Consider the following 21,207-nt stretch of genomic DNA (forward strand, 5'->3'; position numbering starts at 1 on the left):
GGATAGCAGCATAGAATTATGTTGCCTAAACCTTTCAGATTTTCTGTCTAAAAACCATTTCACTGCCATTAAGCCGTTCTCGTGGGCAATACAAGTATAAAGATTGACAACATGGATAAGTTACTTACCTGTAATCCTAGTTCTCTTCCAGGGGTATCCTCATCAAAGTCATAAGCACTGAATATTCCCGCCCATGTGCGGGGCCCCGGAAACAATATAAAAATATATATGTATAAAACACATATATCTCGCTCCACATATATGTATGTACATATATCATTTTTCTCACATCAATGCATGGCCTTTGTCCACCAAGATTCTATATGTGGTGCATGCAGAATAGTCACAATCCGGTAAAAAGTCAGGAAGAAGCAGTTCTCCCATACTTGTTGTACCTGACTAAAGCAGGTTTGAAGTTTAACTCCATTAAGGTGCATTTAGCCGCTATTACAGCTTATAGGCGATCACCTTCACAAACTTCTTTTTTTCAGCTTCCTGCAGTAAAAGATTTCCTGCAGGGTCTAAAGAAGGTGTACCCTCCTGTACGGCCTCCTGCTCCGCCTTGGGAGCTGAACCTAGTCCTATCAAAATTGATGGGTTCGCCTTTTGAGCCTATTCATAAAGCTTCTTTACAGCATATTTCCTGGAAAGCGGCTTTTTTGATAGCGATTACGTCAGCCCGTAGGGTGAGCGAAATTCAGGCCCTATGTACTAAAGAACCGTATACAGTCTTTCATTTGAACAGAGTGGTGCTTAGAACGCATCCTTCTTTCCTGCCTAAAGTGGTATCAGATTTTCATGTCAATCAGTCTATCTCTTTACCCACTTTCTTTCCTAATCCCTCTACTCCAGCTGAGAGGGCGTTACACTCTTTGGACCTGAAAAGGGTTTTAAAGTTCTATCTGGACAGGTCCAAGTCTATTCGACATTCTGATCAATTGTTTGTTAACTACGGATCGATCAGAACTGGTCATGCAGCCTCGAAACGTTCTATCTCCAGGTGGATCGTTTCGTGTATCAAGCTTGCTTACCAATTGGCGCAGAAGACTTTAGGGGGTACCCCTAAGGCGCATTCTACTAGAGGTAGAGCAGCCACGGCGGCTTACCTGCAGGATGTGCCCATGTCTGAGATTTGTAAAGCGGCGACCTGGAGGTCTGTCCATACATTTACCAGACATTACTGTCTAGATTCTGACACGAGAGCAGATACCCGGGTGGGCCAAGCCTCCCTGAGGAATCTGTTTAACAGCTGAAGTTTTTTGGCTGTTATGATTTGGTTGGGTCATGTACTTCTCATTTACCTGCAGGTGGTTGATGGGCTTGCTATTCTATTCAGTGCTTATGACTATTGATGAGGATCCCCTGGAAGAGAAGGATAAGTTACTTACCTGTAATCCTAGTTCTCTTCCAGGGGTATCCTCATCAAAGTCATAAGCAACCCACCCGCCTCCCCAGGTAAATGAGATTTGGTACTGTTTCAATCTTGTGGTTGAGCCCTGTCTTCAGGGTTATGCAAAGAACAACTGACCTAACTGTCACCCCTGAGGCATGATGGGAAGCCTGGGGTCATGGCTGCCTTAAAGGCACGGTGCCAGTTATTGTGAAAATGGTTTCATTTTCTATGATATTGTTTTGCAATGCAGCCTGAGGGCTAACAATGTCTATTTATAAGAAATTTTCAGGATTTATGAGTGGTTTGACTCATTAAAAGACAAAGGCCAAGGGTTTTTTGACCTAATGTGTTTTTTGATTCCTTACTAATTGCAGTTCATGTATATGTGTTTGCATTGTTTAGCCTCAGTTTTGGGGCTGCATTGATGTGAGAAAAATGATATATGTACATACATATATGTGGAGCGAGATATATGTGTTTTATACATATATATTTTTATATTGTTTCCGGGGTCCCGCACATGGGCGGGAATATTCAGTGCTTATGACTATTGATGAGGATCCCCTGGAAGAGAACCAGAGTGATTAAGAGCATGTTGGGTTCCCATGTGATATTGTCTATCTGTCTTAGGAAGTCCTGGGTGTCCCTCACATAGGAGGGAAGATCTTTTACAATTGGCGCCAGGAAATTGTCTCTAAATCGTGACGTGTTTTCTAGCAGACTTCCGATTGATGATACTATTGGACGTCCTGGTGGTCTTTTAGGATTCTTATGGACTTTTGGCAGATGATAGAATGTTGGTAATACAGGTGCCTCGCATTGTAAATATAGGAATTCGTCCATATTTATCATTCCTTCCTCTCTCCATTTCACTAGCATTTCTTGGAATTCAAGTGTACTCTTTACATATTCTTGTCTGTTGATGGTGGTGTAGCATTTCGGATCTCCCAATTGTTTTAATGCTTCTTGTTCATAGTTTTCTTTGGAGAGAATTACGATATTTCCTCCTTTATCAGAAGGTTTGATTTCTATGGAAGCATCATTTTTTAGAGATTTAATAGCCTCCCACTCCTTTCTTGAGATGTTTGAATTCCTCATATCCATCTTTTCCTTCGCTAGTTTTTCCAAGTCTCTTTGAATGGCATCGTTAAAAATGTCAATTGCGTCATTCGGAGCCATTGGTAATTTTTTTGATTTATTTTTCAAGTTACTTGGGTCACGTGTTTGTACAATAGTCCCATTGTTCATTTGTGACTCATCCTCAAACTCCTGTGTATTTGCATGTAATAGCATGCTACTACTTGGGGGGGTGTTTAGGAATTCCTCCGTTGTTTCGGAATTGATGTTTGTGAGATTGATTTCACCAGTGCTTTGATTTTTGCTTTGTTGGGCAAATATTTTTTGAAATTTGAGATTTACCAATAAATTTGAATAAGTCAATTCTGGTGTTTACCAGGTTAAAGTCTGCTGCTGGACAAAAATGTAATCCTTTCTTTAGGATGGAGGTTTCTTCTTTTGTCAATACTCGGTTTGAGAGGTTGATGATGTTCTTTTCTTCCATATTTTTCACCACTTCTTGTTCCTCGATGCACTCCTCGTGACTCTTGGTGAAGCGGCTGCTGTATTTCCCCCTCTTGCCCCTCCTTGTTTTCCTCTTTGGTTTTGTAGGGGAGGGTGATTCCGTTGTTGTGGTCTTTGTCTTGTTTCCTTTATGACTTGATATTCGTCGAAAAAAGGAGGAACCTCCTTTCCTTGTTCTTTACTTGCCCTTGCTTCTGTTAATTCCTCATCTGAAACTTCCGATTCAGAAGTTTCTATATTGCCCGGTCCTGCTGTGCCTTGTGCGAGTCGCTTTCTTGTCGCATCGAATTTTCGGGCAAATGTTAGTATTCTTCCCGTCGTGTAGTCCTGCTCATCGCGTTGGAATTTGATTTGCTTCCTTTTTCTAATTCCCAACTCGTACTCTTTCACTCTTTTTGTCATCACTCTTCTCAAATCTTCACCTGTTTTTGTGTCTTTTTCTCTTTTGATTAGCTCTTCCAAATCATTTATTTCTTTGAGGCAGTCATCTCGGTCTATCCAAGCGTATTTGATCAGCATGCAAAACATTCCTTTCGCAGATTCCGCTGGGTATTCTGCCCATTCCTTAAGTAATGCAGGATTTGGTTTTTCATACGAGGGAACGGTAAAAATTCGTAATCCTCGCGGAATCCTGTCAACTTCCACATAACGTTGGAGAGAAGTGGCTTCCCACCACTTTCTCACTTCTCTCTCCATTAGTCTTTCCAGCCTTTGGTATAGTATTTTTAGATTGTTTATTGGTGTTGCCGATGTTGAGGTCGTATTTGCACTTGCATTTGCCAGGCTTTCTGTGGCTGACTTGAACATCAGATTCGCTGCTGTTTCCCTTTCTTCTCTTAGCTCCCCTGCGTCCGACATGTTCCTTTAACCATATGCTCAAAGCTGAGAGGTGTTATTAAACTTTTAGGGTGGTGACTTATCACACTTTTAGGGGTTACGATATTGTTACGGGACCAGTTACGGGACAGAGGCTGAACCAATTAATCCTGTTTTCGCAATTGCCGCTTCACTCACCGAGATCTCCTTAGGTGCTCCCGGAGCGCCAGCCGACGCTGCCAGTACTGCCGTTCAGCGATCTCGGGCGGGGCAATCGGTATGTGTTTCTGTTGTTTCGGAGTTGCATCCAAGTTCTCCGTATCTTTAATTGTCGTTCAAAACTGCCTCGGGGCTGGCGGCCATATTAACTTAAAGCACCGATTCGTTCACCGCCGCTGCTCCTCCTTCTCCCGGGTGCCTCAGCCAGCAGAGGTGAGCCGCTACACACTCGAACACTTTCACTCCAATAAGGCTGAAATCAGGCCGGCACACAGGTCTCCGATTTTGTAAATTTTATTGTAACCCCGTCACCCTTAACAGACGCGTTTCGCTTCCAAAAAGCTTCGTCAGTGTCAATTTGCGTGTTAAAACTTGCGCCATTATAAAGACATAATCATTCATTGACATAGTAGATGGCAACATACATTTCACAAACATTGTGGTGGCCATCTTGTAATGTGTTCATTTGCTTGTATTTACTTGTGTCTTTTTTGTTTATGGCGTTTCTTAGATAAAGTGCTCAAGTGCTTTCCCTTTTTAAAAACATATGACAGCAAACTGATAGCATTTTATAATTATTCTCAGCTTTGAACAAAAGTAAAGTGCATATACATTTATTACATTCACTTATTCTAACCCAAATAGGTAAAGGCACTTTTGTCTGTTTTGTAGCCCTGAAAAAAAAGAAAAAAAAGAATATATATATATATATATATATATATATATATATATATATATATATATATATATATATATATATATATATATATATATATATATATATATATATATATATATATTATGCGTTTTCTATATGCTCCTGGATCCCGCACATGGGCGGGGATTATTTATAGATTACCACTATTGAGGAGTATCCCCTGGATGAGAAGCAAAGGTCCATGAGATAAATTGTAGTTAGTTGACACTTGTGCATTGGTTCAAAAAGTGATCCCATTAGCCTTGTAAGGACTATGTTCAAATTCCATACTGGTGCAGGGGAAGCTCTTGGTGATAGTCCTCTTTTTAGTCCTTCCATAAAGGCTTTAGTCACTGGTACCCTGAATAGAGATACGTGTTGTATGTTTTGTAAGTATGCATCTACTGCTGCTAAATGCAATCAAATGGATGTATAAAATAATCCAGATTGCTGCAAGTGTAAAAGATAACAGAGGATGTGTTGTACTGAAGCATCAAGGGGATTGATATTGTTACAATATATAACAAAACGTTTCCAGTTTGCTGCATAACATGCACTATCAGTAGGTCTCCTAGCCTCCTTCAGGATATTCATACAGTCTGGTTGTAATAGTAAATAACTAAACTCCATGAGTTCAGGAGCCAAATCTCCAGATTGAGTTCCTTGGGATTTGGATACCTGATTTCTCCATGGCTCTGAGTGAGGAGACTGGAGTTGATAAGCAGCTTTCGGTGTGGAACTACTGACAGCTCCAGCCGGGTGGTGAACCAGGGTTGACGTGCCAATGTGGGAGTTATGAGAATCAGTATTAGGGATGTTTGCCTGAGCTTCTGAACTACCAGCGGAATGAGTGGGAGAGGCGGAAAAGGGTAGGCAAATATCCCTGACCAGTTCATCTATAGGGCATTGGCTTTGGAGAGTCGATTTTGAGGTTGGAGCTGTGGATAACAGGTCTATTTGAGGAAATCCCCATTCCTGAGAGTAGGGAAGAAGAATTTGGGGATGAAGTTCCCACTCGTGGATTTGTGGTCTCTGTATGCTGAGAAGGTCTGCAATTTGATTGTTTACTCATGGAAGGTGTTCTCCTAGGAGATACATTTTGTGATGCATGGCCCCTTTCCAAATGGCTTGTGCTAGGCGTGACAGTTGGAGAGTGTTTTTGTATGTAGTACATAGCTGTCCTGTTGTCTGTGCGGACTAAGACAGTTTTGCCTATAAGGTGAGTTAGGAAGACTGAGCATTAGAAACAGATAAAAAAGATATGTAAGCTCCTGTACTTTAAGAGTCCATAATCCTTGGATTCTGTAGGTGAGTGCCTCAAACAGTGACCGTTGCGGCTGCTGTTAGCATGGTCTGTGGAGCACAGTCAAGAAAAGGTTGACCCTTTGGATATTTTGTGGGTTTCACCACTGCAGAGAGCGATGGGTGCGGCCATCCACCATCACTAGATTGGTCAACTGATCCTGCGACTGGTTCCACTGATTTGCTAAGCATTCTTGAAGGGGATGCATGTGAAGTCTTGCGTGGGGAACAATTATAATGCAAGACGCCATCATGCCTAGCAGTTTCATGAAGACTCTTGCTGGCAATGATTGGTTGGGCTGAAATTGAGTGAGAAGGGACTGAATACTGTGAATCCTGACTGTATTGGGAGGCTAGAGCTTTGTGAGCATCTGTCGTGGCTCCAAGATAAGCTTGTGTGTTGGAAGGCTATTCACGAGACTTCGACGCATTCACTGTAAACCCTAGTTGGTGAAGTAAGTGAATAGTGGTTTGAGTGTGTTGGAGCCACATTTGGTAAGAACTGGCTTTGATGAGCCAGTCATCCAGGTATGGAAAGACAAGGATCTGTTGTCTTCTAAGATGTGCTGCGACTACTGCCAGACATTTGGTAAATACCCTGGAAGCAGTGGTGACTCCAAACGGTAGTACTTTGAATTCGTAATGATGATCCGCTATGATGAATCTGAGGTATTTGCGATGAGCAGAATGAATTTGAATGTGGAAATATGCGTCTTTTAAGTCTACTCTGCTGTAGAAGCTGGACACTTGTTGAAGTGTTACCATGTGGAAATGCTCTGACAGTATGTAGAGGTTTAGTTGTCTGAGATCTAGAATAGGTCTCGGGGAGCTGTCCTTTTCAGGATGAGAAAGTACAGGGAGTACACGCCGTCCCTTTATGTTATAACAGCACAGGTTCTATGGCTCCTTTGAAGAGGAGAGACTGAATTTCTTGCTGAAGTAGATGTAAATTTTCTGGTAACATTTTGTGAGAATGTGGTGGTATGTTTGGAGGATTGTTGGTAAGCTCTAGGCAAGAACCATATTGGAAAATTCCTAACACTCATTTGTCTGTGGTGATAGATTGCCAAATGGGGAGGAATTGTAGAAGACGTCCCCCGAAAGGTGTTAAATGATTGGGGAGGGAAGTGTAGGCAAGTCACTGCTTGTTGGGGGAGGGGGAATTACATGGTGCAGAACCCTTGCCTCAACCTTTGATGTTGTTACCTCTATATCCACTTCTAAAGAAACCCCTTTTAGAGGAAGATTGACTGTTGCCTTTGTAAGAGGTGGCAATATTATCTGAGAACATGGCTTGCGACCCTCCACTACAGAAGAATCGACAAAAGGAGCCCAGATTAGCAGGAGACTGCAAAGTTCCCATAGACTTGGCTACTTCGGTGTCTCTTTATTTTCTTTCTAACGACTTACCTACTTTGTACCCAAATAGATGTTCCTTGTCAAAAGGAGTATTTAAAATAGACGGTTGTACTTCTGGTTTGAAACCAGAAATCCTCAACCATGCATGTCTTTTCAGTAACACACTAGTGTTGATTTCTTCAGCTGCGTTGTATGCAGCATCTAAATCGCATATTATTCAGGAATTGGATAGGAGCTTCCCTTCCTAGACTAAATCCTGGTCTTTTGCTTTGGGCTCATCTGGGAGGTGTTGTAGCAACTACTCCATTTCGTCCCAGTGTGCCCTATCATATCTGCATAGCAGGGCCTGGAATTTGGCAATGAGCCAAGGATTTGCTGCTTGGCCGGTTACTCGTTTGCCAGAGGTGTCTAATAGTTTTGACTCTGTCTGGAGGGGGAGCATCCCCTGTAGTCTGTGAGTTGGCATTAGAGACCTCCAAAGAGTCTAGTGGTAACTGTCCTTTAATAATGACTGCATCTGAGGGAGCAGATTGATATTTTTTATCAATCCTGGGGGAGAGAGTGCGATATCATATTGGACCTTTAAAGATGTCGGCGGCATGTCTCATCATGCCTTTAAGCATAGGTAGAGTGTGACTAGCCCTTTGTGTGGCACTAAGCATTTCAAATAGGAAACCTTCCTCTAAAGATTCCTTGTGTAACTGTGCCCCATGATATTTTGCAGCTCTAGCAAGTAATCTAGATATCCTACATTGCCGTCAGGAGGGGAAGGCTCTGCTGGGTAAAGACCTGGGTTGTTATCTGTAGGTAAATCTGTTTGATAATACTTGGTTAAATATTGTCCCCCTCATCTCCATCATCGACAGTTGGTGTAATCAGTAAATTACACAAAGGTGGAGGGGTTGGCGTTGGGGAACGTGGTAAAAGAGGAGGAGCAGAAGGGTTAGTACCCACATTCTTCCTCTTGAAAGGAATAAAGAAAGATGCGTTCTCTGACACAGGTTTTTGTTTCTGAGGTGACTTAGTAAGAACACGTCCTGTATCAGGATTTATATAAAGTTCCTTTTCTTTTGGGTCAATTTGGGTGTTGAGGTGTCAAAGATCAGATTGCGCAGCTTCAAAGGAACAGTTTTAGGTTTCGGCGCCAAAGATTTAGGTGCCGGGGTAGAATCACTTTTCAGCACTGAGGGTTTTGGTGCTGAAGGAGGCTTTGTTTTCGGTGTCAACAATTTCGTCTCCAAAGCGGTTTTTGGCTTTGAGCCTGATTTCGGCTGACTCGATCCAGGGCTTAGAGACATGTTTTGGTGCCAAGCCAGAGGACGGGGCGTTTGAAACATCTTGTCGATGCTGACTGTGGCTCGAAAGCTGGGGTAGGACCGAAGCCTTTCGTTTTGGCTGAGTTGAAGTTTGGGTTAAGAGCGCAGCAATACACGTCCGAACCCGATTGCGGAAAAAAACAATCCAACAATGGAGTTGATGCCTATGTGTGCTATCACCAAAAGGAAGAGTCCCCTACCTTGTGACTGGAAAGACTTCTTCGAAGAAAAACAACTTGCAAATATCTGGACCCAACACTAGATGGCAGGAGTATGCAAAGCATGTGATCTACAGCTCACATGCCTCGAACTATCACATACAGAGCCTACTTCCTACAGTAGCTTTCTCTGGATCTGCTCTGACTGGGGCAGAAATAAAACAACTGACATCAGCGTGCTGGAGTGGCACCTATATAGGCACCGCACTTGCTACTTCCAGTGTGGACAACACCACGCAGAGCAAATCACCGCTTCTTACCAGCGCGCAGGGCTACTGCTCATTAAAATTTCCATATCCAGTCTGACACCTTGCAATAATTCTAAGGTAAAGAATATGCAGTTAGAAGTCTCCGTCAGACAATACAAAACTAAAGAAAATATTTAGAAAAAGTGGGCTGAAACATAGGAGAGGCGAATCTGAAGTGTTCGTATAGTGATAACAATGGCAAAGTAGAGAACAGTGGCGGCTGCTATTTACCAGGGGTGGCGGGTAGGGGGGGTTTGTTAATTAAAATAATTCCAACAAAACCACTTACCTTCATGCCGGCCATCCGGCCGGCCGCCACCTCCCAGTCCGCTCGCTGCTGCCACTCGCTCCTCGGAAGCAGGAACCAGGAAGCACCAAAGCTCCTGACTCCCCTACCCAAACAACGTTGCAAAGCAGCATTGTGCTTGGTCTGAGCACGCGGGAAATGAGGGCCTGGGCATGTTCTGCAACCAGGCTGTAATTCAGCCTGGATGCTGAACACACAAAGTGCTCATGACTTATGGGCTGCCCGAGAGGGCCGGCCAAACAGTTATGCACACTTAATAGTGGAGCAACTACTCCTCTTCCTGGCCCCTGCTCTGGCAGTCCAGCCCTGCATGAGGAAATGGAAAACTAAAATGGTAATAACGTTGGCTATTATAATTTTTGTTTTCTTTTAACTACTGCTCGCGGAGCAGTGAGGCAACGCTTCTCCGCCTTAGCGGAGGAGTTGCCACTGCGAAAGACCGAGCATCAGTTAGTAAGCATTATAACAGAAGCAGCAGACGTGGAAGAGGCTAGCAAAACGGCAGTAGGGACTTCTTAGTCACAAACATGACCCGGCTGTTGTACACTTACTCTGATGGAAAAAGAACTTATTTCACAAAAAACAAACACAAAATGTAAGCCAAAATCAATTAACTGCACCTGTCAGATCCTGAAAGAGGGTAGATGTCTGCACCGTCCCAGAAATCCGTGCAACTCTGCAGGATGACATCAGCAGTGCCATGAGACAACATCTGCTCTGTGTCTACGGGAAAGAAAAAGAGAAAAACAGTCTTCCACCCGATCAGATAGTAAAGTAAAGATCACATTACCAGAATCCATTTTGATATATGGCAATCATTTTAAGAATGCATATGAAGTAGGTGTAAGGTATATTGGATGAGAAATATTGGCAGTAAGCAGTTGAGTTTCATCTACCCCACATCAGCCCTTACCACTGAAAAGCTAGGATAGAACTGGTGCTAAAATGAGTTTATCTACATGAAGCTGTGGGTATCAGTAAAGTTCCAGGTCTACAGCTGCTTCTTTCTAGTCTCTTTCCGATTCATACTCTCCATTCCCTGTGAGCTAGATACCAAGAATAATTGTGATGCAACAGAAAAGCAGCTTTCACTTAGAGACAGTTCTCAGGAAAAAGTTTAAAGTCTAAAATGACTGACATGCAGAAGGCAATTTCATAAACTAGTATAAAAACAAAATATATGAAGATATTATACATTAAGAAAAATGCAGCCATCCTAACCTCAGTTATTCTCTTCCATTAAATGGTTAGAATCTTGTCACCCCTAATTGTTTGAGCTAGCATGAGGAAGTAAATACACTTCTCTCCTCTATTCGGGCCTCAGTCATTGGCAAAGAATTTTCAGATTTCTCTACTTACTGCTGATGGCGTCTCGTATGAAGAGGCTAATCATGTGGCTTAAAGGTGGCCTTCTTTTGGCCACGGTTGACAATTTGCCCAGAATCGTCTCCTTCACCATCTCGTCACTAGGTAGGAGGTACATTGCAAGGTGGTTCTCCTGCTGAAACAGCTCTTTGGCTCCAGGGGTGAAGCCTGAGTTAGAAACAAGAAGGGTGTCATTAAAATATCAAGAATTAGATTTATGAAACCAAATAAATTAATAACATGCACAAAATTCAATCTCATCCTCCTACAAGGAGTTCATATTTTTGCCCTGGTTGGAAATCTTTTCTAAAACTAAAGTTGTATTTGTTTTTATACAACAATGTCAGTTCTTTTTCAACCAAATAAGGGAGACAAGGAATACATTTGATTTTAGTCGATATGCCCAAGAAAAGAAGTTGGGGAGTAGCGAGAATTGTTTAGGGCATCAATGAAGATTCCTATAATTCAGAGTCAGGACTACAAGTAAATAACCATTTCTTTTGCATCGTAGAATCTTCACTGATACTCAAACTTTAGACTAGAACAGCAAGCTAAACAACTTCATAGTCCTGTGGCTCTTTAGCATATGGAACAATAACTTTATGCAAAATGGGTAAGACTGAGAGACTCCATATAAGGTGTCAGCCAAGAGACTTCTTCAGAGCAGCTTGACCAACACTTGTGTTAACTTTAGCATCAGTATTCAGCAGTTGTATAATGTCGCCAGGTTGTGGAACCGTCTCCCCCTCCATATTAGTCTTGAGACCAACCATCTGGCTTTTCGAAAACTCATAAAAACCTTTCTGTTCCCCTAAACACAGCACAGAGTTCGTGATTGGACTGCTTCAAGCGCTGGGATGCCTCCGGGTAACCACACGCTCTAGAAATGCGGATTCAATTCAATGAGACGGATCTGACCTGGAGCATGAAGACCTTTCCCCTGTCGCATTGCTCCTTCAGTGAGCCCGATGGCTAGCAAAACAATGGAGTGGCAGATGCTTTGCAGTGCCTGCAGATACAGTCGAGCAGTTCCTCCACTCCAAGTGAGATCTTTCCCGGGTGTTGAGGTGGTCGGCGGGCTTTTAAGTATTTGAGGGAGGGTGTCCAGCCCTTGGCAAAGTCGATCCCAGAGACATTCAAAGTGCAAGCAGCCTGGCAGTGGTTTGCACCAATCTTTGGCTCTCGCTCTCTTCGGTCCTTTTTCTTTCTTCCTTGGTTCCCTGTAGTCAAATATGATTTCCTGGTGCCAGGGGACCCCCTAAATCCTCAATTTGGGGGCGGTAAGGGAGTGAAGAGTAGTAGCCAATCGGCTACTTACCCCTGCAATCACTACACCCCCTAAATTACCACTTCCTGTGGGGTGTGGGCCTCTCCCTATCTAAGAATTCCTAATTCCATCACACACAAGATGATGGAATTTTCTTTTGTGTTCACTTCAGGCTGCCCACCTTAGGGGTGTGACTAGCCTGGAGGTGTAACACACCTCCTTGCAAAGCTAATTTCCCACCGGTCCTGGCGCCAAATGGGCCTTAAGGGGCAACATCTCTCAGGTCTGGGGAAAGCCAGGCTCACATATGAAAGGTGGTATGCCCTTTGAATCTCCTTGCCTTGACATGCTAATTTACTATACACAGAATAGGGGAGGGAGAGAGAAGGAGTAGTTTCTTACTTATAACTTCAGTTCTGTAGTAGGGTTATCTCTGTGATACACATAATCATGTGAATAGTCCCACCCATGTGCGTGGACCCCGGAGCACTTTAATAGATCTAGTCTCTTAAGGTGTCTTCCACTGCAGTCCTGCATAGAAACTTACGAGATAATAAAGTCAATAATGGATCCTGAAAACACCAGGCTACTCTGGCCATTACTTCATCCTGAAGTGAAAAGGATAGCCAGGTAACAATTAAATTGAACTATTTTACTGAGTTTCACACATAGAGAAACTCCCTTTCATAGAAATCCCTTTTTCATGATAGAGATGAAGGGCTGGACAGACAAGCCCCATCGGCTGCCATTATATGTCTGTAAATGGATACAGTGCCTTTAAGAATCCTTCCAGAGACCCTTGGTATCCCATGATGCACAGCCAAAGGCCATTTACTTTCAGTTCTTTTTGAAGGCGTATAAAGAAAGGCCTGGTGCCTCAGGATATCACGGTTTCATCCACCGGGGAGGAGGGTGGGTTGCCTATGACTATCACAGAGATACCCCTACTACAAAACTGGAGTTACACATGAGAAACGACTTCGTATGTAGTAGGGGATCTCTGTGTATAGCCATAATCATGTGAATAGAATGGCAAGCCCATCCCAAAAAACAACCCCAGCGGTGGAAGAAACAAACACACCCACTATGTTGCAAAAAGAATTCGCAGCGAAGCCTGTCCAACCTGAGCTTCTGCCCTGGCATCAGAGTTCAGACAGTAGTGTTAAGCAAAGGTATGTACTGACTTCTTAGTGGCAGCCTTACAGAATTCCAAAATAGGTATGCTATGAAGTAAAGGCACAGCAGCTGCTTTACCTCAGGTAAAATGAGCCCTAGGCTCACTAAGCAAAGTGTCAGCTGTCTGATAACACAGCTGAATAGAGGAAAACAAGTAACCCAGAAACAGATTGTTCTGAGGTAGCTATACCAGTTCAAACCGAGCTATAGATCACAGATAGCTGTTCTGAACTACAGATTTCGTAATTCTTGCCCAAAATGGAATTACAAGATCCTTCCAACAAAAGGGAAGGAATCTCTCTCAGCAGGGGAACAGGGATTCTGACAATAAATAATTGTAATCCAAAGGAATGAGAGAGGGACTTGCACAGCAAGATAGTTCAAAAGTGAAATCAAAGTAATGGTCTGTGGCGTGCTCACGGGGAACTACGCTGTCTGTACCTCACAGCGTGAATGTGGAAACTAATACAAAGCTCCCCCCATTTGGAAGGAGGCACCCAGTCGCACAGCTCAAAAGTTAGACAATAATGTCTATAAACAGTTCATCAAGGTTGATTCCACGCAATGTTGGGGTTCCTTAAGTATTTAATACTTGATCAAAAAGTTCAATGTAGTTCCATAAAGCATAAACTTCATTCCAACGAAAAAAATAATCCGGTTCTAAATCCTCCCCAATGCATTTCGGGCAGATGACAAGCCCTTCCTCAGGGGACAACTCTACAAACAAAAGGAAAATGCCAAAGTATCACTGGATATGACCCATATAATACAAAAATTGCATCACACAAATCAAGTCATTGTGTCATTAACCACATGTGCAAAACTCAGAACAGAAGGGTGAGTACAGGTCACTCGGATCAAGTTCCTTAAAACAGAAAGTATCAAACGTATAAAGCAAATTTGTGAACGTTGTAATTACACTGGTATAAAAATGAAGTGCCTGACCAAAATGTGAAAGTGGTGCTCCTCAGTGAAAATGGTAAAGAAAACAGTGTGACGAAAGTAACAAACCACCAAGGCGTGTGTAAAAGTGAACATAACCCATGGTGTGACGCACTCGCAAGCACGGTACTCACGGAAAAATTACATCCGTGACTCTTAGGTCGCGATATCTGTAAAACGTGAAACAGTGATTAGAATGCGGTTTAAAGTAAATCCGGCATGTATGCCGAGAAGGTAACAAAGTCCCCAATGTGGAGTACTTACAGTGTCAAAAGGTTGTCCTGAAACAACGTCAACTCAGTCTCGGGAACCCCACGGAAGTTCAAACTCAGAGGAAATTAGTACCGGCTACCCACGTGTGCATGCAGATAGAAAGCGGACTAGTAAGAAAAAAGGCGACGCCATGTTGAATAAGGGAAGTGAAGTAAAGCGAGTGTTGGTCTCGGTCAAGACCGAAAAAAAGGTCTATCACCGTAAGAAAAAAATAGTAACATAGGTGATGCGGAAAAGGTAAGAAATGCATATGTAGAGGTTACGAAACACATTACAATGACACAATATTATGACATAATGTAACAGCTGTAAATGAGTACAGTAATGGATATATGGGTATGTAATCTGAGATTCAAAGATGACAAAAATTCCATGCGATCATTCAGGCCGTGTGGCTGCATCGATGCCATGTAGCGAATCCAGAAGTTCTCTCTCTTTAGCAAAGTCTGCTTGTTGTTGTGTGTGGGAGTAACTTGTTCCAGTACCAGATATTTGAGTTGGGCAACAGAGTGTTTTAAGTTCAGTGAAGTGTGCTGCAACAGTGGATTTAATATTTCCAGTTCTTATATTGCTTTTATGTTCAAGTAGACGGGTTCTGATCTTTCTTTCAGTATGACCAACGTAGCATTTCCCGCAGGGACATTTTAACATGTAAATTAAATTGGCAGAGTTACAGGTGGCATTTACTCTCAGCTCAAATGTCCACGGACTCGATAATTCTCGCTTCGGTGCCTGACCTAATCATGGGTTCACACTCTGCAACTCTGGGCATTAAGCTTGCTTAATCTCCACAACGGCCCCCTGCGGCGGGATGCCTGGCTTTCACCTTGGGGATGCCCGTTAGGGGCTATCTCACAGGGAAAAGCCAGGACGGGTTCCCAAGGCAAGCGCCGAGATGCCTCCGGGTAGTCGAGCGCTATATAAGAACATACAAAAAAAAAAAAAATTTGATTGGATGACCCTTCATGGGGTGGTTGATGACATTACCTTGGATGCAGTTATTGCAATTGCTGCAATTGTAACAGGGTCGAAGACCTTTGAAGGTAATTGGTTCACTTTGTTTGTTGGTTCTCTTCAGAATTTCTTTAAGCTTGCGTCCCCTGGTGTACGCAAACATCGGTGGCTGACCAAAAATGCCATGAAAATCAGGTTCGAGACTGAGCAGGGACCAGTGTTTACAAATAATGTTCTTGAATTGATTACTCAAAATGGTATATTTGGAAACCACTACCATCCGGGTGCTCTCCGTCCTGACACGGGTTTGTAACAATTCTTCACGCTTCATTTCCCCGATACGGGTGACTGCTGTATCGAGAATTTGTTGTGGATAACCACGTGCCTTAAGTCTTTCTACCATATTGAAAATTTCCTGCTGACATGTGTCTTCCGAAGAGACTATGCGTTTGACTCGCATGAGTTGGGACAGTGGCAGATTACGTTTCAGCCCAGGTCTATGGAAACTCTGATGATGTAAAAGTGAATTACGATCAGTGGGTTTTCGAAAAATGGTGGTACTCCAGTTCCCAGAGTTGCATTGAATCTTAACATCCAAAAAATGTATGCGCTCTCTGTCCATATTCCAAGTGAATTGCACTCGGTCGTTGATCAAATTCCAAGTCGTTAAAAAATCAGTCAACTCGATCTCTGTTCCTTTCCATAGAATGAAAATATCATCTATGAATCTCAAAAAGAGTTTACCATGATTTTGCTAGGCATTTTGGTTGAGGATAGGTCTTTCTTCAAAGGCTTTCATGAAAATGTTAGCGTAGGACGGCGCTGCACAATTTCCCATGGCGGTTCCACACAGCTGGTGGAACCATTGGTTGAAAACAGTGAAATAACTGTGGTACAGTGTGAATACCATTAGTTCCATGAGCAGAAGTTGCATGTCTGAATCCAGATCAGAGTTGGATAATTCATGTTCAATGGCGTTGATACCCAAATCGTGTGGTACTGATGTGTATAGTGAACAGACGTCCACAGTACACAGCAATAATTCTTCATCTCCTGATGTCTTGGTCACTTCTTCAAGTTTGACAAGGAAATCAGTTGTGTCCCTGATGTGTGATCTGGTGTTTAAAACAAAAGGCTGAAGATATCTGTCCAAGAATTTGCCAACGTGTTCATGGATAGACCCTTTAGTTGACATGATGGGCCTGAATGGTGGTCTAGTTGGATGCTTGTGCATCTTGGGCAACATGTATAGTGTCGGTGGCTTGGGGTTGTCGGGAGTCAGATACCGTCGAGTTCGATCATTGATGATTCCATTATCAAATGCTCGTTTGATGATTCCAATTAGTACAGTCATAAATTCATCAGTGAAGCATAAGTGTTGGTATCACTGGTGTGGGCCAATACTTGTTCTTCGTAGAATGTGGCGTCCATGATGACTAGGGCGCCACCCTTGTCTGCTGTTTGGCACACAATAGTAGGATTGTTTGCAATTTTGAGTAGAGTGTTTTTTTCGGCAACAGTAAGATTCTCACGTTTTGCTCTGGCTTGAAATGGCATCTTGGCTAGGTCTCTTTTAACCATATTCTCGAACATATCAATGATCTTGTGGCTCACAGGAGCTATGAAGGTGCTACGTGGGCGTAATCCTCTTAGCATGTCATCATCAGTGCTTGAAGGAGTCACTATATTCTGAAAATAGTGTCGCAGTCTGATATTGCGAACAAGTTTAAACATGCTCACTTCAAGTTCACAGCAAGATAGTTCAAAAGTTAAATCAAAGTAATGGTCTGTGGCGTGCTCACGGGGAATTACGCTGTCTGTACCTCACAGCGTGAATGTGGAAACTAATATAAAGCTCCCCCCATTTGGAAGGAGGCACCCAGTCGCACAGCTCAAAGGGGACGCAACCTTAAAGAAATTCTGAAGAGAACCAACAAACAAAGTGAACCAATTACCTTCAAAGGTCTTCGACCCTGTTACAATTGCAGCAATTGCAATAACTGCATCCAAGGTAATGTCATCAACCACCCCATGAAGGGTCATCCAATCAAATTGAGAGTAAATGCCACCTGTAACTCTGCCAATTTAATTTACATGTTAAAATGTCCCTGCGGGAAATGCTACGTTGGTCATACTGAAAGAAAGATCAGAACCCGTCTACTTGAACATAAAAGCAATATAAGAACTGGAAATATTAAATCCACTGTTGCAGCACACTTCACTGAACTTAAAACACTCTGTTGCCCAACTCAAATATCTGGTACTGGAACAAGTTACTCCCACACACAACAACAAGCAGACTTTGCTAAAGAGAGAGAACTTCTGGATTCGCTACATGGCATCGATGCAGCCACACGGCCTGAATGATCGCATGGAATTTTTATGTCATCTTTGAATCGCAGATTACATACCCATATATCCATTACTGTACTCATTTACAGCTGTTATATTATGTCATAATATTGTGTCATTGTAATGTGTTTCGTAACCTCTACATATGCATTTCTTACCTTTTCCGCATCACCTATGTTACTATTTTTTTCTTACGGTGATAGACCTTTTTTTCGGTCTTGACCGAGACCAACACTCGCTTTACTTCACTTCCCTTATTCAACATGGCGTCACCTTTTTTCTTACTAGTCCGCTTTCTATCTGCATGCACACGTGGGTAGCCGGTACTAATTTCCTCTGAGTTTGAACTTCCGTGGGGTTCCCGAGACTGAGTTGACGTTGTTTCAGAACAACCTTTTGACACTGTAAGTACTCCACATTGGGGACTTTGTTACCTTCTCGGCATACATGCCGGATTTACTTTAAACCGCATTCTAATCACTGTTTCACGTTTTACAGATATCGCGACCTAAGAGTCACGGATGTAATTTTTCCGTGAGTACCGTGCTTGCGAGTGCGTCACACCATGGGTTATGTTCACTTTTACACACGCCTTGGTGGTTTGTTACTTTCGTCACACTGTTTTCTTTACCATTTTCACTGAGGAGCACCACTTTCACATTTTGGTCAGGCACTTCATTTTTATACCAGTGTAATTACAACGTTCACGAATTTGCTTTATACGTTTGACACTTTCTGTTTTAAGGAACTTGATCCGAGTGACCTGTACTCACCCTTCTGTTCTGAGTTTTGCACATGTGGTTAATGACACAATGACTTGATTTGTGTGATGCAATTTTTTGTATTATATGGGTCATATCCAGTGATACTTTGGCATTTTCCTTTTGTTTGTAGAGTTGTCCCCTGAGGAAGGGCTTGTCATCTGCCCGAAATGCATTGGGGAGGATTTAGAACCGGATGATTTTTTTCGTTGGAATGAAGTTTATGCTTTATGGAACTACATTGAACTTTTTGATCAAGTATTAAATACTTAAGGAACCCCAACATTGCGTGGAATCAACCTTGATGAACTGTTTATAGACATTATTGTCTAACTTTTGAGCTGTGCGACTGGGTGCCTCCTTCCAAATGGGGGGAGCTTTGTATTAATAAATAATTGTAGGCAGTGTAACAGTACTGGGTACATAAAACTCGACACCTTTAGGAAGGAACTAAGATGGAGTCCTCATAACTACCGTAGAGGAATGAAAACCGTATAAGGTTGATGTACAACATAAGCCTGAAATACGCTGACCCTGCGGGCAGAAGTGACGGCCACAATGAGAGCCGTTGTCCAGGACAGATGCTGAAGAAAAAAAAACTCTACGGAAGGGTTCAAAGGGTACCTTCATCAATCGTGACAGGACTACATGCAACTCCCAGAAGGCAAAGGGCGCCAAATGGGAGGAAACCCTTTTGTCAATCCTTCAAGAAAATCTCAGACGACTGGGATTTTCAAACAAAATTTTGTGAAGGACATTTCCTATACGCAGTCAAAGCTGCCAGGTAAACTTCTATGGAATGGCAAAGAAAACCAGATCGAGCCAAGAGAAGGAAGTAAGGAAGGAGGACATCTTCCTTACAGGAGGCAGGATCCAAGTCCTTAAAAACACACCAAATGTAAAATCTCATCTCCTATAAGCATAGGACATGTGTGTAGATGGAAGCTTGTCCTTCCTCCCCTTTCTTTTTTTCAAATATAAAATCGCCATACAGTCCTGAAAGATTCAAATGTCCGCACTGTACGAGCTCAGGGGCCATGCCGCTAAGTGCAACAAGAGGCCGGAGTGCACCGTCTGTCGCCGAACTTCCTCAGAAGGTCTTGCCTACGCGAAAGAGAAAATGGCAGAAGAGACAGGAGTGGGTCTGTGAACCACCACTGACAGGGCCACTCCGAAGCCACGGGGATCATCTAGGCCCGTAAGAGAGAGAACTGGATCAGCACAGTCTGAATCAGGAAAATTGGCGGAAAATCATAGAGAAAAAAACGCCTGACCAATCGATCTATAGAGCCTACCCCAGAGTCCCAGGGTGGCAGAACCTGAAGGCGAAGTCACGGCATCTGCTGTTTCCTGCGGCAGAGAACAGATCGACTCCCGTAGTATACCATTCTTCGAATATGTCTTGCACCATTTCGCCGTGCAAGACCCATGTGCGGTTTAAGCGAATGAGTCTGCCGAGAGCGCCTGCCTGAACATTCTGAACACAGGGAAGGAGAATTGCCATGCTAGTCAGGTTCATGGCTAACAGCCGAAGCCAGACTGTCTGGGATCCCCGAGACAACAGTAGAGAACTGGATCCTCACAGCTTGTAGGGGCAGAACAGTGTTGCCGTATTGACCATCTGGACAAACAGGAAGCAGGTGTGAAACTATGGCTGGACGGCATTAGGGCTATCCGGACTTCTCAAAGCTCCAGGAAACCAATGTGGTACCTGGTCTCTTTCGGGGACGATGTACCCTGTATCCGAAGAGGGTCAGAACTCACACCCAGCCATGTAGAGAAGCACCCAGCACTGTGGGTTGCACTGGCATCTCTTTGTGGAAGGGAATCCCCCAGAAGAGATTTCGTGGAAAACATTACCAGGGGATGAACTGTAGAGCTTTTCGTGACAGGTGAATCCTGTCTTCCCAAACCCCCAGTGTCTGGTTCCCTGACCTTCCAGACATCCCAGTAGGGGTCTCATATGGAAGCGTGCATTGGAGAGGGGAAGACACATAGAGCCATAAAGCCCAGGAGAGACAATACTGTTCTCACCGTTGGGGTTATCATAATCATGAGCGCTAGAGCCTTCCGAAGGATCGATGAGCGTCTCTCCTCCGAAGGACACACATTCGCTGTGCGTGCGTCGATAGGGGCCCTGAGGTGCTGTAGACCGGGTACAGTAGCAGAGACAGACCTCGTGAGGTAGATGCGGAGTCCCAAACGAAGTAAAAGATTGGAAGTCCGATCGAAATGTAGGCGCGCTACCTGAAAGTAGCTGCCTTGATCAACCAGACGTCTGGATATGGATAGACTAAGACACTATTCCCTTGCAGATGCGCCGCCACTACAGCCTTGCGTATGGAAAATGTCTGAGGTGATGACTTCAGGCTGAAAGGCAACACAAAGTAATGATAATGGTTGTTGCCACTGCGAAAAACAGGAACGTGCAATATTTTCATCGCTAAGGGTATGTGAAAATCTGCGTCCTGCAGATCTATTGCGCATAGCCAGCCTCCCTGATGAAGTTGCGGGGGAACCTAATGCAGGGACAACAACCAGAATTTTTACTCTGCGAACCCATGTGTCTGCTTGTTGCTAATACAAAACGTGTCCAAACCCGGTCATGTCCCTCTTGCACACTAGAAGGAAGAGTGAGTACAGTCCCGTTCTTTTCTGTCC

General features: G+C 43.4%; 1 protein-coding gene across 3 annotated transcripts in view; it reads right to left on the reverse strand.

Annotated features, from left to right (window-relative positions):
- The window catches only part of TMEM94 (transmembrane protein 94), a 734,938-nt gene that overhangs the window by 290,830 nt on the left and 422,901 nt on the right, over positions 1-21,207 (reverse strand). For all 3 annotated transcript variants that reach the window (XM_086930762.1, XM_086930761.1, XM_086930760.1), the window contains 2 exons: positions 10,816-10,989; positions 10,077-10,179 (listed from right to left, as the gene is read on the reverse strand). In XM_086930762.1, coding sequence (XP_086786888.1) covers positions 10,077-10,179; positions 10,816-10,989 — 277 coding nt within the window. The remainder of the gene's footprint in view (positions 1-10,076; positions 10,180-10,815; positions 10,990-21,207) is intronic.

The sequence above is a fragment of the Lissotriton vulgaris genome, chromosome 7 (genome assembly GCF_964263255.1).
Source record: "Lissotriton vulgaris chromosome 7, aLisVul1.2, whole genome shotgun sequence".
Lineage (NCBI taxonomy): Eukaryota > Metazoa > Chordata > Amphibia > Caudata > Salamandridae > Lissotriton > Lissotriton vulgaris.